General features: G+C 42.4%; 1 protein-coding gene across 1 annotated transcript in view; it reads left to right on the forward strand.

The window, feature by feature from the left end:
- Positions 1–25121, forward strand: part of poln (polymerase (DNA directed) nu) — a 283259-nt gene that overhangs the window by 247415 nt on the left and 10723 nt on the right. Inside the window, exon 20 of the mRNA XM_059974013.1 lies at positions 20524–20591. Within this exon, the coding sequence (XP_059829996.1) occupies positions 20524–20591 (68 nt within the window). The remainder of the gene's footprint in view (positions 1–20523; positions 20592–25121) is intronic.

Below are 25121 nucleotides of genomic sequence, written 5' to 3' on the forward strand. Positions count from 1 at the left end.
GGGAAGAGGTAAAGTAGCAGGTGTAGCATTTGTTCGTGGCAAGGATAAGTGCTAGGAGGGAGATCAGTGGGGAGGGATGAATGGACAAGGGAGTTGCATAGGGAGTGATCCCTGCAGAAACACAAAGTTGGGGGAGGAAAAGAAGTGCGTGGTGGTGGGATCCCATTGGAGGTGGCGGACGTTCTAGAGAATTATATGCTGGATGCAGACAGAGGCTGCTAGGGTGGTGGGGTGGTAGGTGAAGACAAGAGGAACCCTATCCCTGGTAGAGTGGGGGGAGGATGGGGTAGGAGCAGATGTGTGTGAAATGGAAGAGATGCGACTGAGGGATTGAGGGCAGAAGTTATTGTAGAGGCTTTGGTGATAATTTACCAAAATTCTCTGGACTCTGGGCAGGTCCCAGTGGATTGGAAAATGGTGTATGTGACACCACTGTTCAAAAAAGGATGGAGGCAAAAGGCAGGTAACTATAGACCAGTTAGTTTAACATCTGTAGTTGGGAAAATGCTTGAAGCTATCACTAAAGAGGAAACAGTGAGGCATCTGGAAAGAAATGGATCCATCAGGCAGACACAGCATGGATTCAGCAAAGGCAGGTCCTGTCTGACAAACTTACTGGAGTTCCTTGAGGATATAACAAGCGCAGTGGATAGAGGGGAACAGATGGACTTTATTTGCTTTGATTTCCAGAAGGTGTTTGATAAGGTGCCGCAAAAAAGACTTATCCATAAGATAAGGATGCATAGAGTTGGGGTGATGCATTAGCATGGATAGAGGATTGGTTAAGCAATAGAAAGCAGAGAGTTGGGATACATGGATGTTACTCTGGTTGTCAATCAGCGGTGAGTGGTGTGCTGCAGGGTCAGTACTGGGCCCGCAACTGTTCACTATATACATTAAAGATCTGGAAGAGGGAACTTAGCGTATCTAAGTTTGCTGATGACACTAAATTGAGTGGAAATGCAGATTGTGCAGAAGATACAGAGAGTCTGCAGAGATATAGATAGGTTAAGTGAGTGGGCAAAGGTCTGGCAGATGAAGTACAATGTTGGTAAATGTGAGGTCATCCACTTTGGAAGGAAAAATGAAAGGGCAGATTATCATTTAAATGGTAAAAATTGCAGCATGCTACTGTGCAGAGGGGCTGGAGAGTGCTTGTGCATGAATCACAAAAGGTTGGTTTGCAGGTCAGCAGGCAAATGGAATATTGGCCTTCATTGCTAGAAGGATTGGATTTAAGAGGGAAGTTGTGCTGCAACCGTCCAGGGTACTGGTGAGGCTGCACCTTGAGTACTGTGTGCAGCTCTGATCTCCTCACTTGAGGAAGGATATACTGGGTTCAGTGGCAGTGTAGAGGAAGTTCATCAGGTTGATTCCAGAGATGAGGGGGTTAGACAATGAGGAGAGATTGAGTTGCCTGGGACTGTACTCACTGGAATTCAGAAGAATGAGAGGAGATCTTGTAGAAACATATAATATTATGAAAGGGATAGATTAGAGGCAGGAAAGTTGTTTCCACTGATAGGTGAGACTAGAACTAGAGGACATAGCCTAAAGAGTCGGAGGAGAGGATTTAGGATGGAGATCAGGAGGAACTACTTTTTGCATAGAGTGGTGAATCTGTGGAATTCTCTGCTAAGTGAAGCAGTGGAGGCTACCTCAGTAAATATATTTAAGATAAGGCTGGATAGGTTTTTGCATTGTAGAGGAATTAAGGGTCCTGGAGAAAAGGCAGGTAGGTGGAGATGAATCCATGGCCAGATCAGCCATAGTCTTATTGAATGGCGAAGCAGGCTCGATGAGCCAGATGGTCGACTCCTGCTCCCATTTCTTATGTTTTTATGTTCTTACGAAAGGCAGGGGAGAAGTCAGAGGGTGGGGGAGGGGAGGATGAAGTAGGAGGTGCCACGTGATAGGTGAAACCGGGAGACAAAATCAACTGGTGAAAGAGATACTGAGCTGGAGAAGAGGGAATCTGACAGGAGAGGGTAGAATACCATGGAAGAAAGGGAAGGGGAGTAGCACCAGAGAGAGGTGAAGGGCACGTTAAAGGGATGAGGTGAGAGAGGGAGACAGGAATGGGAAGTGGTGGAGTGGGGTGGGGGTAATTTCCAGAAATTTGAGAGATTGATGTTTGAAGACCTGTTGAAGATATAATATATTAAAAATAATACTTACACCTTATTTTCCCACTTTACCAATTATTTTAAGGTATTTCCTAACCTGTGCCACAGATGCCATTTTGTGGTATAATTTCATTCCTTACTTGCAACTTGGTACAGGTTACTGCAGGACACTGCATTCTACAGGACGCAGATGGGTGCACACGAGGCTGCCTGTCATTTTAATTCATCCCCGCCACTGCCCTTTGGCCTTTTATCCTGTTTTTTTTTTAACAAAACTTTATTCACCAACAAAACACAATACAATAAATCAATGCTTTATTAACTATGATCACAAGAGATTCTCCAGAGCAACACACACAAAATGCTAGAGGAACTCAGCAGGGCAGGCAGCACCTATGGAGAGAAATAAACAATCAACGTTTAAGGCTGAGACCATTCATCAGGACTGGAAAGGAAGGGGGAAGAAGCCAGAATAAGAAGGGGGGAAGGAATGAGTACAAGCTGGCAGCTGATAGGTGAGACCAGGTGAAGGGGAAGCTGGGTGGATGCTGAAGTCACAAACTTTACTGTTTCAAATTAAAATACAATTATTACTATCTGCAACATATTTGAGCCCCTGAGGGCCCCACTGTTCTTGGGAATCCCCTATTGCACCCATGCTCCTTTCCACATGCTCCTTTCCAAAGACACCAGAGCATGGCCCTAACCCCGGAAGAGGGGCAGGTAATGGGCTTGGGCAAAGCCCTTGACTACCCCTTGCCCGGCCCCGTGTTTCACCTGTCAGCAATGAATCGGCATACAGAGAGGAGGTAGAGAGACTTGTCATACAGTGTGAGAGAACAACTTGACTCTCATCGTGGACAAGACAAAAGAAATGATTGTGGACTTCAGGAAGGCACAGATCGGCCACTCTCCATTGTACATCAATAGCTCTGCTGAGGAGAGAGGGAAGAGCACAAAGTTGCTTGGTGTGCTCATAACAGACGATCTAACCTTGACCCACAACACCTCCTCACTGGTCAATAAGACACAGCTGCATCTACACTTTCTGAGAAGACTGAGGTGTGCAAGGCTCCCCACCACATTTTAACAACTTTCTACAGGAGTGCCCTCCAGAGTGTCCTGTCTGGCTGCATCATTGTGTGGTACAGGAGCTGCAGAGGACAGTAAAAACTTCTGAGAGGATCACCAGGCTCTCCCTACCCCATTTGTAATATTTACTGGGAAGGTTCTTATGTTCTTATAAATATATTTCAGACAAGGTTGGATAGATTTTTGCATAGTAGAGGAATTAAGGGTTATGGGGAAAAGGCAGGTAGGTGGAAGTGAGTCCATGGCCAGATCAGCCATGACCTTATTGAATGGTGGAGCAGGCTCAATGGGCCGGATGGCCGACTCCTGCTCCTATTTCTTATGTTTTATATCAAGGGCACAAAGCATTGTTGAGGATCCCTACCATCCATACCACAATCTCTTTGACCTGCTAGATCAGGAAGGAGGTTCTAGGACTGCTTGACTGGGTAACAGCTTCTTCCCTCGGTCTGTGAGACTCAGCATGCTGCCAGCACTGAGCTCTTGTCACTAGGGCAGTGAGCTGTTGAATGTTTGCCAGTGCTGTGCTTTACTACATGCATTTGAATTATATTTTATTAACTTATTAAGGTATAATATTTTGCTTTATGTGTTGTGTGTGATATATGCTGTGTGAGTGCACCATGGTCCGGAGGAATGTTGTTTCATTTGGTTGTCTATGTGTACAGAGAGATGACAATGAACTTGAATAGCCCATTTGACTAGGCCTAGGAGCTAACTGACCAGGAGATGCCAGGAGTGGCCCTCTCCCCTCCGTAACAAGTGACCGTAGATGAGGACCGTGGATCTGAAGTGTAACCAAAACATGAGAAAGGCCCCATCAGAGACTCAAATAGAGGTTGCAACTTCTCATATTCCATGTACACTTTGTGTCCTGGCTTCCCCCTCCCCTCCCCCGGCCACAGAAAGAATGGGTGGCTATGCAGTCTGTGAACCATCAGTGAAATCCAGAGCAACACACACAAAATATGGAGGAGCTCAACAGATCTGACAGCATCAAATGAGAACAAACATATCTTATCTTGATAAAGGATCTCAGACCAAAACATCGACTGTTCATTTCCCATCATAGATGCTGCCTGACCTGCTGAGTTCCTCCAGGTTTTGCGTGTGTTGTTGCTTGGCAGGACCTTCATGATGCACCTTCCACCCCAGATCCCCAGTGTATAGGGAAAGGACCCCTGCATAAAGAGACCTCCTCTGGGGATCTCCCTCATTGCCGAGTTGTAAAACAAACCACAGGCGACAGCAAGGAAGTGAAAAGTATACAGGAGTAGTCTGTACAAGAACCACCTCAGTACATTCCCCTTAACGAGTCCCAACAAAACTAAAGGATCATCTCCAGACTCCTTACAGTCTTCTGATCACAACAATCACTTCAACAATTTCACATCGTCGGCTTTTAGGCTCACATTTCTGGCGTTCGATTGTGTTTCCACAGAGGAGAGAGAAGATAATTTTAAAGGAGATGTGAGGGGCAAGTTGTTTACACAGAGGGTGGTGGATGCCTGGAATGTGCTGCTTGGGGTGGTGGGAGAGGCAGAAACATTAGAGACTTTTAAGAGATATTTAGATAGGAAAATGGAAGGATATGGTCATTCAGATTCAAATTCAGATGACTAAGTTATTTGGTTCGGCATGACTTTGTGGCTGAAGGGCCTGTTCTTGTGCTGTAATTTTTTATGTTCCATGTTCTCTTTTCTCTTCTGGAATTTCAAGTTTTACCCGTCTTCCCCCCACCCCCCAAAACACTGTATGTTGTTCACCTTCCTGTGCTGTCACTGCCACTTCCTGTATCGTTCCTGTATGAGTGAGGATGTAATCCTAAGGCTTCACTAGGCTTTGGTCAAACCACACTTGAGGATGTATTGTCACACTGGAGAGGATCCAGAGGACATTCACAACAATGATCCTGGGATTGAAAGAGTTAATGTATGAGGAGTGTTTGATGGCTCCGAGCCTCTACTCACTGGAGTTTAGAAGAATTTGGGGGTGGGGGGGAGGGTTAGAGTCACTTTGAAACCTATGTAATATCAAAAGGTCTAGACAAAATGTATGTGGAGAGTCTAGGACCAGAGGGCAGAGCCTCAGAATATAAGACTATACATTTAGAACAGATTTGAGGAGGAATTTCTTTAGCCAGAGGGTGATGTATCTGTGGAATTCATTGCCACAGATGGCTGTGGAGGTCAAACAGTTGGGTATATTTAAAGCAGAGATGGATAGGTTAGTGGTTAGTAAAGGTGTGAAAGGTTGCAGAGAGAAGGCAGAAAAGTGGAGCTGAGAGGGGATATAAATCAGCCATAATGGAATGGCAGAGCAGACTTGATGGGCTGAATGGCCTAATTCCACTCCTGTTTTTTCTGGCCTTAATGTAACCTGTGAAATATCCAGATTCAAATGGTGTGACATTTGCTGCAGAAAAGCTCAAAAGCTTCTAGAAAATACAGTATCAGCTATACTACAATTACTAGAAAATATATAGGTGATTATATGAAAGTTTTAAGCTACAAGGATACAAGAAAAAATATAAATTCTACACCCTAATCTCAAGTGCAAAGATCCCTCAAAGTTGCAGTGCAGGTTGTAGGTGTATGAACTCTTGGCCTTCATTAATCAGGGGACTGAGTTCAAGAGCTGCACGATAATGTTGCAGCTTTATAAAGTGTTAACCAGCTCTGGTTAGTCCACACTTGGATTACTATGTTCAGTTCTGGTCACCTCATTATAGGAAAGATGTGGAAGCTCTAGGGAGGTGCAGAGGAGATTTACCAGGATGCTGCCTGGATTATAGAACATGTTTTACGAGGATAGATTGTGTGAGCTAAGGTTATTCCCTTTGGAGCAAAGGAGGATGAGAGCTAACTTGACAGAGGTGCAGAACATTTTAAGAGACATAGATTGACCGAAGAGCCAGAGACATTTTCTAAGGACAGAAATAACTACTACCACAGGGCATAACTTTAAGGTGTTCATAGGGAGAGGGGAATATCAGAGGTAGGTTTTTCACACAGAGAGCAGTGGGCGCATGGACCACGCTGCCCAGCATGGTGATAGAGGCAGATACATTAGGGGCATTTAAGAGACTCTTGGACACATGGATAAAAGAAAAGGGGAATATGCCTCCCCCTCCCCTTCTTATACTGGCTTCTGCCCCCTTCCTTTCTAATCCTGATGAAGGGTCTCTGCCTGAAACATCAACAGTTTATTCCTCTCCATAGATGCTACCTGACCTGCCGGGCTCCTGCATCATGTTGTGTGTGTTGTAGGGTTAGATTGATCTTGGAGTAGGCTGGATCATGGGCCAAAGGGCCCGTACTGTGCTGCCTGCTCCACAGTATGTCCTATGTTCCAATCCAACAATGTACACTTCTTGTTGAACCAACAATAAAGATCATAGCATTTCTCCATTGCAGATGAGCTGATGAATGTATTCTGTGGCAGACTGTTTTGCTGAAGGGATATTTTCACACTTCAAGAAGGGAGTGCAAACAGACTCTCTCAGAGGTATTCCAAATCGCCTCATAATCCACTATTCACTCTGCTTTTATCTCTTAACACCAGCATTTTCATTTAGAGATATTATTTATACAGCTAGATTTCACAATGACGTACAATGCCAGCTGCCTATGCTCTGTGTAGCCACCATCATCTTCTATCATAATGGTTCCACTGGAACACATTTTGCTTTGTCTGTTGCATTAGATGTTGGCTGCCAGCTTCAGATTCAAAATAAATTCATTACCAAGGTACATATGTGTCACCTTATGCTCCACTGAGATACATTTTCCTGCATTCACAGTAAATACAAAGAAATACAGTTGAATCAATGCGAAACACAACAAAGATGGAAAAAGAACCAATGGGCAAAAGACAGCACACAGTGCAAATACAAAAAGGGAAATAAGCAAAATAATAATAATAAATAAATAATCAATAGATATTGAAAACATGAGTGGGAGAGTCCTTGCATGTGACTCCATATGCTTTAGGAACAGCTCAGTGTTGGGGTGGGTGAAGTTATTTCTCCCAGTTCAGGAGCCTGATGGTTGAGGGGTAATAGCTGCTCCTAAACCTGGTGGTGTGGCTCTTGAAGGCTCTTGTACCCCTATGATGGCAGCAGTGGGAAGACGGTATGGTCTGCATGGTGGGCGACCTTGATGATAGATGTTGCTTTTCTGTGATGGAACTCCTTGTAGATTTGTTCCATGGTGGGGACCTGTGTTGGACGGTATCTATTACCTTTTGTAGGTTTTTCCTTTCAAGATTGGGAGTGCAAGCCCCACATAAGAGACTGAAGCCGGCTTCATTTTCTCAGTGATAAGATGGCACTAATTGTTGCTCCATGCTGAGTTATATAAAAAAAACTTGAAAGGTTTTACAAAATTCAGTAGCACCAATTAGCAGCACCATCGCCAGTCTCCCTTGTGTGGCACCATGCTGTTTTGAAGATAGTAGCCATTAACGGAGAGACTTAATCTGTCAGCATTTGCACTCCACCACCAGCTCTTCCTCAGCGACTGCAGACTGATTCTTCAATATCCTACACCAGAGAATCTAGACAGTGGGAATTGTCTCCCAGGGCAGTGGAGTGTTCTGCCTGGGCTACTTGCCTGGCAATGTTCAGGGGGTATCTCCATGCCTGGGTATCTGTGGAAAAAGAACACGCAGTGTCCAATGGTAGCAGTGGTGATTTGAGACCATTAGGCACCACACGGGATAAATGCCATCCTCAGTGAGAATGGGAATGGGTTAGTTTAGTCTGTGTTAGTCATGATCTGCCTTTTTTTCTGTTTGTAATGTGATTGTACTGCAGTGGTCTGAATTTTTAACGAATGTGTTTTTGTAAAAAAAAGGTTCTTTGAAGGGGGCCTGCAGAGGCTGAAGGACCAAATCGCTTGTACGAGCAGTATATTGTTTGTAGACAGTACTACAGAACTTCTACAGCTACCAGGGAGGTGCCTGCCAGAATCAATATTCCCCCAAGATTTCATGATCTCACAACAGTGAGCAAGCAGAGCCCTCACAGCTGGAGACTCCTTCATTCCAGCTCTTACTAACACCTCTCCAATTGCATACTATGACCGCTTTCCCTTAAAACACTCTCACCCTCTCGTGCAACCTTTCTACCTCCACCCTCCTCTCTCTACCTCTCCACTTTGCTCACTTCCTGTGGCTCTCTCACTCTCTCTCATTCCCCCATCTCTTTCCTTTATCTGTCCTTCATTTTCTTCTCTCATCTTCCCTCTATTTCTCTCTTCTCTCTTTCTTTCTCTCTCTTCTTGTTTTCTTTCTCTCCTCTCTCTTTCTTTCCCTCCTTTGTCCCGCTTTCTTTTCTCTCTTCCATTCCCTGCTCCTCTCTCTGTCTCTCTCATGCTCCCACCCCTCCCTCTCCCCCTCCTAACATGATTCTCACCACTCTGCTAACTCACTCAGCTGTCTTGTTCTTTGTCCTACTACGTTGAGGCTTTATAAGGCATTGGTCAGACCACACTTGGAGTATTGAGAGCAGTTTCTTTTATTTGTTTGTAGATACAGAGCGGAATAGGGCCTTACAGTTCAACGAGCTGTACTGCCTAGCAACCCACCTATTTAACCCTAGCCTAATCACAGGACAATTTATATGAGCAATTAACTAACTAACCTGTACATCTTTGGACTGTGGAAGGAAACTGGAGAACCCAGAGGAAACCCACATGCTCACGGAAAGAACATTCAAACTTTCTTACATAGAATACCAGAACTGAGCTTTGAACCCTGACACTCTGAGCTGTAATAGTGTTGTGCTAACCATAATCCTAGCATAGTGCCTTAGTGGGCCCCTTATCAAAAAAAGAATATGCTGCCATTGGTGAGGGTCCAGAGGAGGTTCACATGAATGATCCTGGGAAGGAAAGGGTTAACATATGAGGAGAGTTTGATGACTCTGTGTCTGTACTCGCTGGACTTTAGAAGAATGAGGGAGGATCTCATTGAACCTTATCAAATATTGAAAGGCCTTGACAGAGTGGATGTTTCCAATAGTGGGAGAGTCTAAGATGAGAGGACACTGCCTCAGAAGACAAGGCTGTTCATTTAGAAGAGAGATAAGGAGGAATGTCTTTAGCCAGAGGGTGATGAATCTGTGGACTGGGGCAGAAACCAGAATATGAAAGCGAGGGGAGTGGGAAGAGTACAAACTGGAAGGTGATTGGTGAGACCAGGTGAGGGGGAAGCTGGGTGGATGGCAGAGCGGTGGGGATGAAGTAAGAAGCTCGCACTTTCGTACTATAGGTGATAAGTGAACTACATATACCTGCCTGGACATGCCCCCTGCTGACTGCTCCAGTGGCTCCTCCCACAGACCCCTGTATAAAGGTGGTTGAGGCCTGAGCCCGGCTCTCAGTCTCCAGGATGTAGTATGGTGGTCAACCACTGCTTGTTCCTTCTTCCAGTCAATAAAAGCTGATATCTCGCCTTTACGTCTCAGAGTGAGTTATTGATGGTGCATCAAGGTGATAGGTGGAAGAGGTAAAGCGCTGAAAAAGAAGGAATCGTGTTAGGTGAGGAGAGTGGACCATGGGAGAAAGGGAAGGAGGGGAACCAAGGGAGGTGATAGGCAGATAAAGGGAAGAGAAGGAGTGAGAGGGGAACCAGAATGTGAAATGGAAAAGAGAGAAGGGAAGGTGGGGAGAAATTACCGTGTTAGAGAAATCGAAATTGATGGCATCAGATTGGCGGCTACCCAGATGGAATATGAGGTGTTGCTCTTCCACCCTATGTGTGACTTCCCTTTTCGTAGTTTCACAAAGATAAGTCATTCAATATTTAAATTAGGCAGAATTCACCTATTGTAGGAGAGGATTAGCAACTAAAATGAGACTAATGCTCACCCTGCCTTGCAGAGCCGAGCACAAAGTGATGATGTGGCCCAGTGTGCCCAGGCTGCCCCTATTTACAGATGACTACACAGTCGACATGGGTTTCCGCGAAGATGCTTGAGGGGGTGAGGGAGGTGAGGTAGGTGTGCAGGGGGACACAGTGCAGATTGTTCAGGCTGTGTGACTGGACAAGAGACAGCTTGCAGCTTCCCTCCGGGTGAACTGCCAGACAAACTGTAGCCTCATCCGGCTTTTCACTGCTGCTCATTACCAAAGCCCAAACCCCATTGGTCTGAGGAGGTTTATTGAATATTTCCAGTCCAACAGCCAGCCCAATGCTGGATGACACTTCAGGGTAGAGGGGGCTTACTCTGTACCTAGCCCACTAATCTTTCTTTAGTTTTTGTGACAGGACAGTGTTGAGGGAATTTTATTTGAATCCTAACCTGATGTCTTGATAATTTTGTTCTTTTGTCTGTAACCACTGATCTGGGGCATGTGCATTTAAATCTCACCATGTCACGTTCTGATTTTTAAATGTGATTGAAGAATATTCTGCAGTATAAATCTCAAAGTTTAAAGTAAATTTAATATTGAAGTATATATATGTCACCATATATTATGCCTGGAATTCATTTTCTTGTGGGCATTCACAGTGAATAGTGTCAATGAAAAGTACACACAAACAAAGACAGACAACAACCAATGTGGAAAAGAACACATTCTATGCAAATACAAAAAATAACAATAATAAGTAAATAAATAATATGAATCATATTGAGAAAATGAGTTGTAAGGGAGCCTAGAGATTGTGGAATGAGTTTAGTGTTGAGATGAGTAAAGTTATCCTCACTGGTTCAGAAGCCTGATGGTTGAGGGGTAATAACTGTTTCTGAACTTGGTGGTGTGAGTCCAAAAGCTCCTGTTCCTCCTTCACGACAGCAGCAGCGAGAAGAGAGCATGGCCTGGATGGTGGTGGAGGGGGGGAGTCCTTGATGATGGGTGCTATGGCTTCCCCCCACATTCCAAAGATGTTAATTGGCCACATGGATGTAATTGGGTGGCATGGGCTTGTTGGGCTGGAAGGACCCCTACTGCGCTGTATCTCTGAATAAAAATATCAAATAGGAAAGGTTTCAGAGGCATTTGGGCCAAAACTGTGAGAAAATAGGACTAGCCCACAAAGGTGGGCCGAAGGGCCTTTTCCTATGCTGCCTGACTCTATGATTGCATGTCTCTAAAGCTGTCCAGTGACGATCAGGTGTGAATAAACTGTTAGCCTTGCCAGGGTTGTCCACATTCTGTGGAGAACTAAAAAATAACAGTTCAAGCAGCTATGAATCCAGCTCATGCTCCAAGTTGTGATGTTCCTGTCTGTTTGATACTGAGTAGAAGCATCATTTGCCTGCCTTTGTTCCTTTGCTATAGCAGCCTTAAATGCCTTTAGCATTGATTGAGTGCAAGAGACCTTGTGTCATATTCAAAACTGAATAAACATCAAGTGAATTTAAAGAAACGATCATTCATCTTGATATCTCCCCAGTCTCTCTTATTAGTTTTGTGACGGGTGTCATCTCCTTGAAGAGGGCAGATTTATTTTATTTGAGTTCTAAGAGGTCCCAGAGATGTGACAAGCTTTGATTTAATACAGTTTCTGCATGGGAACTGAGGAGGAAATATTAACTGGGCTTTAATTTTCCTTTGAGTTCACTTGTATCTTTTGATCTGGAAGTGCAATATTAATCACTTTGAGAAGCTTCTGTCCACTACAATTATAAAATCGTTTATGGCCACCCCTGACACCAGCCCTACCCAAGTTGTAAAAGACAACCCAGCCTCTGAGTTATGAGATATGAAGAGATTCTGCAGACTGGAAATCTGGAGTAACTCACACACACAAAATAAACAGTCGGCATTTCGGACCGAGACCCTTCATCAGGAAGGGGGAAGAAGCCAGATTAAGAAGGGTGGGGGAGGGAATGAAGGCAAGCTGAAAGGTGATAGGTGAACCCTGGTGGGTGGAGGAGGGGTGAAATGAGAAAGCTGGGAGGTGATAGGTGAATAAGGTAAAGGACGGAAGTAGAAGGAATCTGATAGGAGAAGAGAGTGGCCCATTGCGAGAAGGGGAATAAGGAGAGTCCCCAGGGAGAGGTGTTGGGCAGGCGTGGACAAGAGAAGAGATGCGGGCAGGTGAGCCAGAGTGGGAATTGGAAGTGAGAGGGGGAGAAATAACTGGAATCAGAGAAATTGATTTTACCGGAAGTTAGATAAATTTATGCCATCGGGTTGGAGTGATATTAGACAATAAGACCATAAGATATAGAAGAAAAATTAGGCCATTTCATCATGGCTATTCTGCCATTTCATTATGGCTGATCCATTTTACCTCTCACTCCCACCTCCTGCCTTCTCCCCGTATTCCTTCATGCCCTGACCAATCAAGAATCTATCATCCTCTGCCTTAAGTACACGTAAAGACTTGGCGTCCACAGCTGCCTGTGCCAATGAATTCCATAGTTTCACCACTCTCTGTCTAAAGAAATTTCTCTGTTTTAAAAGGACACCCCTCTATTCTGAGACTGTGTCCTCTGGTCCTAGACTCCCCACCACAGGAAATATCCTCTCCACCTCCACTCTATTGGGGCCTTCCAACTTTTGATAGGTTTCAATTAGGTCACCCTTCATTCTTCTGAATTCCAGTGAGTACAGGCCCAGAGCCATGAAACACTTCTCATATGATAAGCTGTACAATCCTGAAATCATTTTTGTGAACCTCCTTTGAACCCTCTCCAGTGTCAGCACAGATAAGGGGTCCAAAACTGTTCACAATGCTCCAAGTGAGGCCTCCCCAATGCTTTATAAAGCCTCAACATTCCATCCTTGCTTTTAGTCCTCATGAAATGCTAATATCGCATTTGCCTTCCCCATCACAGACTCAACACATAAATTAACCTTTAAAGAATCTTGCATGAGGACTCCTAAGCTTTTGCACCTTAGGTTTTTGAATTTTCTTTCCATTTAGAAAATAGACTAACCTTTTATTTATTCTGTCAAAGTGCATGGCCATACACTTCCTGGCACTGTATTGCATTGCCCATTCTCCTAATCTGTCTACACGAGTGAATCTGCAGATGCTGGAAATAAATAAAAAAACACGAAATGCTGGCAGAACTCAGCAGGCCAGACAGCATCTATGGGAGGAGGTAATAACGACGTTTCAGGCTGAAACCCTTCATCAGGAGTGAAGTAACATGGGATGGTCGAGGGGGGATAAGAAGTGTGGGGAGAGATAAAGTAGAGAGCTGGGAAGTGATAGGCTGGAGGGAAATGGGCTCAGGGGGAAGGTGGGGAATTATGGGAAATAAAAGAGAAAGAAAGGTAGGGCTGGAGGGAGAGATTATAGTGAGGGGGAAAAAAGAGAGAGAAAGAGAACCAGACTAAAATAATAGATAGGGATTGGGGTAAGGGTGGGGGGCAGGGGTATCAACGGAGGTCAGTGAGTTGAATGTTCATACCGGCAGGTAGGAGGCTACCTATGCGGGAGATAAGGTATTGCTCCATCGACCTGCGTGTGGCCTCATCTTGATGGTAGAGGAGGCCATGGACAGACATGTCAGAGTGGGAGTGGTCTGTGGAATTGAAGTGTGTGGCCACAGGGAGACCCCGCCACTGCTGGAGGACTGAGCGCTGATGTTCAGCGAAATGGTCTCCCAGTCTGTGGCGGGTCTCCCCAATGTATAAATGGCCACATCGGGAGCACCGGATACAATATATCACCCCAGCTGACTCGCAGGTGAAGTGGTGCCTCACCTGAAAGGACTGTCTGGGGCCTGGGATGGTGGTGAGGGAAGAAGTGTGGGGGCAGGTGTAGCACTTCTTCCGTTTGCAGGGATGAGTGCCTGGAGGGAGGTCGGTGGGGAGGGATGGGGGGGATGAGTGGACAAGGGAGTCGTGTAGGAAGCGATCCCTATGGAAAGCCGAGAGTGGGGGGGAGGGGAAGATGTGGTTGGTGGTGGGATCCCGTAGGAGGTGGCGGAAGTTACGGAGGATTATGTGTTGGATCTGTAGGCTGGTAGGGTGATAGGTGAGGACCAGGGGGACTCTATCCCTGGTGGGCTGGCAGGGGGATGGGTGTGAGGGCAGAGGTGCGTGAAATATGGGAGACGTGATGGAAGGCAGAGATGATAGTGGACGAAGGGAAGCCCCTTTCTTTAAAAAAGGAAGACATCTCCTTTGTCCTAGAATGAAAGGCCTCATCCTGAGAGCAGATGCGGCGGAGGCGGAGGAATTGAGAGAAAGGGATAGCATTTTTGCAGGGGACTGGGTGGGAGGAGGAATAGTCTAGGTAGCTGTGGGAGTTAGTAGGTTTGTAGTAGATGTCGGTGGATAGGGTGTCTCCAGAGATAGAAACAGAAGGATCTAGAAAGGGAAGGGAGGTGTCGGAAATAGACCAGGTGAATTTGAGGGCGGGGTGAAAGTTGGAGGTGAAGTTAATGAAGTCAATGAGCTCAGCATGCGTGCAGGAAGCAGCACCGATGCAGTCGTCGATATAACGCAAGAAAAGAGGAGGACAGATACTGGTGTAGGCTTGGAACATAGATTGCTCCACATGGCCGACAAAAAGGCAGGCGTAGCTAGGACCCATGTGGGTGCCCATGGCTACACCTTTAGTTTGGAGGAAGTGGGAGGAGCCAAAGGAGAAATTGTTAAGGGTGAGGACTAATTCCATGAGGCGGAGAAGAGTGGTGGTAGAAGGTGACTGGCTGGGTCTGGAATCTTAATCTGTCTAAGTCCTTTTGTAGCCTCTCTACTTTCTCAAAACTATCTGCCACTCCAGTTATCTTTGTATTGTCCACAAAAATTGCCACAAAGCCATCAATTCTATTATCCAATTCATTGACATATATCATAAAAAGTAGTAGTCCCAACACAGGCCCCTGTGGAACACCACTAGTCACCAGCAGCCAGCCAGAAAAAGCTCCCTTTATTCCCATTCTTTACTTCCTGCCAATCAGCCACTGCTTTATGCATGCTAGAATCTTTCCTGTAATACCATGGGCTCTTAAGCAGCTTCATGTGTGGGACCTTGTCAAAGGGCTTCTGAAAATCTACGTACACAACATAAACCGATTCTCCTTTGTCTATCCTGCTTGTTATTTCTTCAAAGAATTCCAACAGATTTGCCGGGCATAATTTTTCCTTATGGAAACCATGCTGGTTATGGCCTGTATTATCATGTGACCCCAAGTATACTTAGCAATCAATTCCAATATCATCCGGACCACTAAGGTCAGGATGACTAGCCTTTAATTTCCTTCCTTCTGCCTCTCTCCCTTCTTGAAGGGTAGAGTAACATTTGCATATTATTGTGGTTTAGACACTATGCGAATATCCAGAAAGCATTGTAAAAATTAACCTGGATAACAAATGTTTAAAGGATGTAAAATCATAAGGAGCATGGGTAAGGTGATAGCCACAGTCTTTTCCCGAGGGCTGGGGAGTCTAAAGCTAGAGGGCATAGTTTTAAAGTGATTGAAAAGAGGTTTAAAGGAGCAAGTATTTTCATACAGAGGGTGGTGGTTCTTGGACCCCGCTATCACGGAAAGTGGTAAACCCAGAAGTTACTGGAAATGCTGTAAATACTGTAAAGCAGATGCTGGAAATCCAAAGCAACACACCCACAGAATGCAGGGGGGATCTCAGCAGGTCAGGCAGCAGCTATGGAGTGTGAACAGAAAATCCTACAAAATGAGTGGATCCTGCCCAGTGCATCACAGCAAGTACAGTCCTCCCCACCACTGAGCACAGCTAAATGGAGCCCTGTTGCAGGAAAGCAGCAGTCCTCATCAGGGGCCCCCACCATCCAGGCCATGTTCCCTTCTCGCCGCAGGAAGAAGGTACAGGAGCCTCAGGGGTTCAGGAACCCCTCAATCATCAGACTCTTGAACCACTGGTGATAACTTCACTTAGCCGCATCACAGAACTGCATCACAGAACTGTTCCTGCAACCTGTACTCACTTTCAAGGACTCCTCAACTCATGTTCTTGATGTCTGTTGTTTATTTATTTATTATTGTTGCTTTTTTCTTTTGTATTTTCACAGTTTGTTGTCGTTGCCCATTGGTTGGTTGTCCATTCTGTTGGGTGGAGTCTTTCATTGATTCTATTGTGTTTCTTAGATTTACTGTGTATGCCTGCAAGAAAATGAATCTCAGGGTTGTATACAGTGACAGATATGTACTTTTAGGAATAAACAGTCAACTTTTCAGACAGAGACCTTAATCAAAGCCAGATACAAATACAAAAAAGCAGAGGCACACCTCAATTGTTTGCTGCATTGAGATTTGGTTAATCGTGAACATACTGGATGCAGCTGTCCGGCCAGAAGGTTTTATGATTTTCAGAAAGGACCAAACCTCAAATTCTGGTAAGGAAAAAGATGGTGGAGTGTACTAAAAAGCACATTTATCATTGGTGCACGAACATTAGGGTTATAATAACATCTTGTTCTCCTGACTTAAAACAATTAATGATTAGACATAGACCATTCTTTTTCCCTTGGGAGTTCTCGTCCATGATCCAGACCACAGTTTACATACTACCAGTGACCGATTATAAGCAAGCATTCGCAAAACTGCACGATGCTCTCTGTTAACAAGAAACGGCCCATCCTGACGCATTTCAAATTATAGTCGCCGACTTTAACCATGCCTGTTTGAAGAAAACCCTGTCCAATTATCATCATCACATGCAGTGGTGCTAGAAAGTTCATGAACTCTGCAGAATTGTCTTTATTTCTGCACAAATATGACCTAAAATGTGATCAGATCTTCACCTAAGTCCTAAAACTAGATAAAGGGAACCCAATTAAATAAATAACACAAAAACATTATACTTGTTCATTTACTTATTGAGAAAACTGATCCAATATTACATGTACAGTATTTCTTGGAAAAATTTTGTGCACCTCTGGGAAAATGGCTTCTATGAAAGCAATTTGGAGTCAGGTTTCCAATCAATGAGATGAGATTGGAGGATGTGGTTGTAGAGGTGCCCTGATCTATAAAAAAGACACACACAGTCAGGTTTCTGACAGAGCCTGCTCTTCTCAAGAAAGATCTGTTTATGTGCACCATGCCTCGATCAAATCAACTGTCAGAGGACCTAGAAGAAGAATTGTAGAGATGCATGAAGCTGGAAAAGGCTACAAAAGCTTTTCTAAAATTCTGAGTGTTCATCAGCTGTCAGTAGGAGAAACTGTCTGCAAATGGAGGGAACTCAGTACTGTTGCTACTCTTCCTAGAAGTGGACATCCTGCAAAGATCACACCAAAAGCACAACGTGCAATGCTGAGGGAGGTGAGAAAGAACCCAAGGGTAACAGCAAATGACCTTCAGAAATCTCTAGAACATTGCTAAAGTCTCTGTTCATGTGTCCACTGTAAGTAAAACACTGAAGAAGAATGGTGTTCATGGAAGGAAATCACCAGTCTCCAAAATATAATTTGCTGTACATCTCAAGTTTGCAAATACCAGCTGATATTCTACAATTCTTCTGGGGCAATGTTCTGTGGACAGATGAGACAAAAATTTAACTTTTTTGCAGAAATGCACATTGCTATGTTTGGAGGAAAAAGGGCACTGCACACCAATATCAAAACCTCATCCTAATGTGAAACATGGCTTGTCGCTGCATTACTGCCTCAGGGCCTGGACAGCTTGTAATCATTGAGGGAAAAATGATCTCAAAATTATATCAAGATATTTTACAGGAGAATGTCAGGGTAGCTGTCCATCACATGAAGTTTAATAGAAGTTGGATAAGACAATGATCCAAAAGACAAGAGTAAATCAACAACAGTATGGTTTAAAAAGAAGAAATTTTGTGTTTTAGAATGGCTGAATCAAAGTCCTGATCTTAATCCTAAAGAATTGTCATGGTAGGACCTGAAGCAAGCAGTTCATGCAAGGAAGCCCCCCAGCATCCCAGAGTTGAAGCAGTGTTGTAAGGAGGAATGACCTAAAATTCCTTCAAGCCGATGTGCAGGTCTGAGCACCAGTTACTGGAAAAGTTTGGTTGAAGCTATTGCTGTACAAGGGCGTCACAACGTTACTGAAAACAAAGATTCGCATACTTTTTCCAACAAATACATGTAATATTGGAACACTTTCTTAATAAATAAATGAACAAGTATAATGCTTTTGTGTTATTTATTTAATTGGGTTCCTTTTATCGAGTTTTAGGACTTACATAAAGATTTGATCACATTTTATGTCGTACTTAATCAGAAAAAGGGAAAACTCTACAGGGTTCACCAACTTTCTGGAACCCCTGTAACCTGTTTCACCAGATGTCCCAACACACTAGACCACTGCAGTACTACGATAAGGAATACCTATCGTTCCTTACAGAGACCTCATTTTGGCAAGTTGGATTATTTGGCTGTTCTATTATGTTTATACAGACAGAGCCAAAAGAGCAAGGCTCCAGAGATCAAGGCAACCAAGAAGTGATTGCGGGAGGTTGAGGAATAATTACAGGATAGCCTTGAGTCAGTGGACTGGGCCACGTTCAAGAACTTATCTGAAGACTTGAACGACTACACCGGGGTTGTTACTGACTTTATTAAAGCAGCTGTGAATGAGTGTCCCCACAAAATCATTCAGGGTTTTTCCCAATTATAGCCCTGGATGAACAATGAAATACAGAAACTGCTGAGAGCCAGACCAGAGGCGTTCAAGTTCGGAGATCAAGAATGGAAAATCCTTCAAAAGGTAGTGGATTCGACCCAGTACGTCACAGGTAAAACTCTCCCAGCCATTGAGCTCATCTATATGAAGTATAAGCACCCAAGTCATGCTCTTTTCTGGCTGTTGCCATCAAGGTAGAAGAGCCTCAGGACTCGCACCACTAGGTTCAAGTATAGTTACTATCCCTCAACCATCAGGCTCTTGAACAAAAGGGGATAACTATACCGATTTAAGGACTCTTATATTGTTATTTCATGCTCACTATTTATTGCTATTTATTTGTATCTGTATTTGCTCAGTTTGTTTACAGTTAAAACAGTTCTTGGTGTTTACAGTTTACAGTTACTGTTCTATAGGTTTGCTCAGTATGCCTGCCAAAAAGAATCCCAGGGTTGTATGTGGTGACAAGTTGTACTCTTATAATAAATTTTACTTTGAACTTTGAATGCAATTATGTAATTTAAAAGGTATTTGGAAAGGTATGTGGATAGCAAAGATGTAGAGGAATAGAGGCCAAATGCAAGCAACTGGGACCAGCATGGATGAGGGCCTGATTCCATTTCCATGGTAACCAATAACCTGCAGCAGGAACTCAGTGGGTCAGGCAGCATCTGTGGAGGGAAAAGGACAGTTGACATTTTGGTTGAAAGCCTTCATCTGGATTGAAAGATAGAGGTTAGACAACTAGTGTAAAAGGAGGAGGGAGAAGGGAGGGCCTGTGTCCGTACTGTAAACTTCAATGACTCTATGACAATGACTTCCCTTTTATGGCTTGTGTGTGTAAATCAGACCCACAATGCTTAACAACCTCCTCAACTGGGGGACAACTAACAGAGTGGTTGATGGCTCTGGGCTGTACTCGCTACAGTTTAGAAGAATGACGGGGGGATCTCATTGAACCCTATCAAATATTGGAAGGTCAAGATACAGTGGACGTGGAGAGAGTCTATACTGGGAGAGTGTAGGACCAGAGGGCACTGCCTCATAATACAAAGATGTACCTTTAGAACAGAGATCAGGAGGAATTTCTTTAGCAAGAGAGTGTTGAATCTGTGGAATTCATTGCCACAAATGGCTGTTAGGCAAAGTCATGTTGTCTATTTAAAGTTCAAAGTTCTAAGTAAATTTATTACCAAAGTACAAATATGTCATTATATACAACCCTGAGATTCATTTTTTCACAGGAATTCAGTAAATACAAAGAAACACCACTATCATTGGTTGAATCAAAGGTGGCAATGAATCAGCATATGGGAGGGAGATTGCCACAGCAACAACCTCTCACTCAATGTCAGCAAGAACAAGGAGATGATTATTGATTACAGGAGGAGGAAACCAGAGGTCCGTGACCCATTCCTTTTTGTGTGATCAGAGGTGGAGAGAAACAGCAAATTTAAATTCCTCTGTGTTATCATCTCAGAGGATCCAGCATGTAACTGCTATGACAAAGAAAGCATGGCAGCTTCTCTACTTTCTTAGATGTTTGTGTAGATTCAGCATGATATCCAAAACCTTTACAAACTTTTATAGATGTGTGATGGAGAGTATGTTGGCTGTTTGTTTCATGCCCTGATATGGAAACACCAATGCCCTTGAATGGATGCCCATTCAGTGTTGAATCGGCTTGCACTAAGTATACATTCTTGGCACTTGTTTGCACGACAGTGTAACTGTATCTGCTAAACTCTGTTCCAGGTTGGTGGCCCAGATTCACGATGAGCTGCTGTTTGAGGTGGAAGATTCTCAGATTCAACAAGTGGCAGGTCTGTGCACTTCAGAACCTCTGTAATCCACACCTGTGGGGTGAAATGCAGGTCCATCATTATGTAAGGGGGCTGGACTAGAGTTCTCTGTAATGGCAAGGATATGGAGAGAGCAATGGGCTTAATATGTCAGGTCAGAATCAGAATCAGGTTTATTATCACTAACATAGTATATTTTGTGAAATGTGATAACTTACAGCAACAGTGCAGTGAAATTCAGAGTAAATTTGTTATCCAAGTTCATATACTCTATGCCACCATATTCTCTTTCTTTCTTTTTACAATATTTTTATTCAGAAGAAAAAAACAAGATTTACAGAGTGCAACACATAGATACATCTCAACATAAATTGTGTACATTCATATATTGCAATAAAATTGATCAAAATGTTATAGCATAACACATAAAGGTATACCACTCCGTAATCAAAAATTTAAAGATAGGTCATACATCATAAAATAAATTTTTTATATAAAAAAGTCAACCCCCTACCAACTACCAAAGAAAAAAGCTGATGGATGATAATGGATAATTAGAAAAAAAACATATTCGCTTAAGAAGAGAAGACAAAAATATACATAAAAGTCTGTGCACTGTTAAACTTTATAAATTGGAAAAGTAATTTAGGAAAGGTCCCCAGATATCATAAAAAGATTGTTTCAAATTTAAGATTGAGCAGCGGATCTTCTCTAAATTTAAATAAGACATAATATAACGTAGCCATTGAAGATGTGTAGGAGGGGTAGACTCCTTCCATTTAAGCAAGATTGCTCTCCTTGCTAAAAGAGAGGTAAAAACTAAAACCTGTAGGTTAGGAGTATTTAAAGTTATATCTTCATTTGCAATAATACCAAACAAGGCAGTAAGGGGATTTGGGTCAAATTAGACCCTAAAAAGTTGTGAGAAGGTATGGAACACTTCCCGCCAAAACTTTTCAATTTTAGGGCAAAACCAAAATATATGAATTAAAGAGGCATCAGCAGATTTGCATTTATTACGAAGTGGAGAAACATTCGGGTAAAAACTGGACAGCTTCTGTTTAGAAATGTAAGCTCTATGAACCACTTTAAATTGTAGAAGAGAATGATTAGCACAGAAAGATGATTTATTAACCCATTTAAGAATTTTATTCCACCTTTCATCAGAAATCGGACAATTTAGGTCATCCTCCCAAGCTTTTTTTATTTTATCTAAAACGTCTTGTCTAGAATCAATTAACAAGTTATAGATACCTGTAATAGAACCACTAACAAAAGGTTTTAAATTTAAAAGATCGTCCAGTAAATTTTTATCAGGACCTATAGGAAAAGTAGTTAATTGGGAACGTAAGAAATCTCTAATTTGAAGGTATCTGTAAAAATGTGTTTTTGGCAGTGCAAATTTAGTTGACAATTGGTCAAATGCAGCAAGAGAAACTGAGATAAGCAGGTCCCAAAAACACTTACTATCTAGTTCATCCCAATCCGTGAAGACTTTGTCCGTCATAGAAGGGATAAAAAAATAATTAAGGAGAATGGGAGATGATAATGAAAAATTCGCTAAACTAAAAGATTTTCTAAATTGAGATCAGATCCTTAAACTTTGCTTAACAATTATGTTATCTGTTGTTTTATTTGCTGAAAAAGAAGAGTATGATCCAAGAAGAGAGACAATAGAGGAATTTTTTACAGAATTAACTTCTAAGGAGACCCATGATGGGCAATCTTTACGATAAATATAATAGGACCAAAAAGTAATATTCCTTATATTGGCAGCCCAATAGTAAAACCTAAAATTGGGTAAGGCTAATCCACCCATCTCTTTATTTCTTTGTAGGTAAACTTTACTTAAATGACCTTGTTTATTATTCCAAATATAAGATGTTTAAATTGAATCTAAAGAATCAATTAAAAAAACACGAAATGCTGGCAGAACTCAGCAGGCCAGACAGCATCTATGGGAGGAGGTAATAACGACGTTTCAGGCTGAAACCCGAAACCATCCCATGTTACTTCACTCCTGATGAAGGGTTTCAGCCTGAAACATCGTTATTACCTCCTCCCATAGATGCTGTCTGGCCTGCTGAGTTCTGCCAGCATTTCATGTTTTTTTATTTATTTCCAGCATCTGCAGATTCACTCGTGTTGCTAAAGAATCAAAGAAGGTCTTAGGAATAAAAATAGGTAAAGCCTGAAAAATATATAAAAATTTAGGAAGAATCTTCATTTTAATTTAATTAATTTGACCATATTCTCCATTGAGATTCATTTTCTTGTAGGCATATACAGGAAAATAAAGAAATTTAATAGACTTTTTGAAAAACTATACACAAGCAAACACTGACAAACAAATAACACACAAAAGAGGACAAAATAATAAAAATATATAAAAATAAAAATATAAACAATGTAAATAAATGATACTAAGAACAGGAGAGCAATATATAAAATTACTATAAATTACATTTGGAACATATTTAAAATAATTCAGTGGTGTAAAAGAGCAAAATAGTGAGGTAGTGTTCTTGGGTTCAGAAACCGTTCAGAAATAGACCTTAAAGAAAGGTTGATCACCTTACATTAAGAAGTCATCAATCATTTACTGCTGGTCCTGTAACTTATCTACTAACCTCTTACATTTATTTTCCTTCCACCATTAACTACTGGGCAACTCGTGCAAAATGCTGGAAGAACTCAGCAAGTCAGGCAGCATCAATGAAGGAAAGGGAGCAATCAACATTTCGGGCTGAGACCCTTCATCAAAACTCATTTTCCCTGACCTGCTGAGTTCCTCCAGTAACTTATGAATATTGCTCAAGATTTTCAGCATCAGCAGAATCTGTAGTGTCTTCTAAACACTGGAAAAAGTGCCACTTTGTGTCACATGGTTGTCAGTTCAAGACCCAGTTCAAAGATATTTTTAAAAATCCTTCCCCACCTTATTATTCAGAAACAGAATCAGGTTTATTTTCATTGACATAATGTATGTCATTAATGTTTTTTGTTTTGCAGCAGCAGTACAGTACATAAAATATACTACAACTTACAATAAGAAATATATACAAAATTAATAAGTAGTTCAAAAAGAAAACAAAACTAGTGAGGTAATGTTCATGGGTTCATTGTCCATTCAAAAATCAGATGGTGGAGGGGAAGAAGCTGTTCCTGAAACATTGAGTCTGTGTCTTCAGGGTGCCATACCTCCTCCCTGTTAGTAGTGATGCGAAGAGGTCATGCCCTGGGTGATGACGGTCCTTAATAATGGATGCTGCCTTTTTAAGGCATCACATGTTTAAGATGATGCTGGGGAGGCTAGAACCCACAATGGAGCTGGCTAAGTTTCCAACTTTCTGCAGCTTTTTCCGATCCTGTGCTTTGGCACCTCCAGTCCAAATGACAATGCAACCCGTGGGCTCCACCTTTGGCTTCTAATTCTTTCTCCCTGCCACCCCCAACCTTCATTTCCAATCCTAATGGAGGGTCTTGGCCTGATTGTCCAGATAAGTTGATAATAACATTTAAAAACAATTGCATAAGTATATATAGAGAGAAGGAGCAAAGAAGGACATGGGTATGCTTGGATTAGGGTGTAGGTTTGTTATTTTTCTAATATTTCTCTTGCAGTTTGCTTGCTTATAATTTTATATAAATCACTTATATATACAGCTGTGCTGCTCCAAAGAGCGCCCTATGAGGTCATTCTTACTTCCGGCTACTAGGTTCTATAATGAGTCAATCTATAACTAAGGAAGCAATGACTCCCTCCTGTTACACTGTTTGTGGTAACTTATCTTTTATTCTTTCTACTTCTCTTTTAATATTTTATATCTGTGCACTTGTAATGCTATAGTGACACTGTAATTTCCTTTGGGATCAATCTATTCATCTATAGTTGTTCAGTATATATTGGATACGGGTTAACTGGGCCATTAGTTAAACCCAGGCAGCCACTTATTTGGGACAACTCTTACAGAACAAAAAGTAATGGAGCAAATAGATAGGATTCCCTTTTATTTAGTTGGGACTCTATGCCACTTACAGAAATTGGGGCAGGAGACTGTTGCCAAATAGTTTCTAACTAGCATCAGGCACGTACACTTGTGTGGCTGTTTAACACTATACCAGTCTTAGAGTGAATAGTTTCTAAATAGTATCAATTGTGTGTGTTTCTCTTCAAAAAGAAGTGATTTTTGTTACTTATAACAAATAAGCAGTAAGACATGCCTTCTGTATTGCTCACTACGGTTTCAAGCATTCAGATTTGAGATGCCAAAAATGACCAGGAATGAAAATGAAACAATTGCACTACTTCAACAATCATTTTGAATGTGTCAATGAAAATCAAGATTTGGAAGTTGCAAACATTGAAATCATTGTTCAAAGACAGTCCATAATCTGCACGGTGTCTGCAGTGATTTTGTTCATTTACAGTCTAAAAACAAAATAACACAGCAGTTTAAATTCCTCCATCGATAACTATTAGGAAGTAATACACAGTTTTTACTACTGCAGTAGTATTGATAATTTTCTTATTTGTCCTGTATTTCATTT

The sequence above is a fragment of the Hypanus sabinus genome, chromosome 7 (genome assembly GCF_030144855.1).
Source record: "Hypanus sabinus isolate sHypSab1 chromosome 7, sHypSab1.hap1, whole genome shotgun sequence".
In the NCBI taxonomy this organism is placed as follows: Eukaryota; Metazoa; Chordata; class Chondrichthyes; order Myliobatiformes; family Dasyatidae; genus Hypanus; species Hypanus sabinus.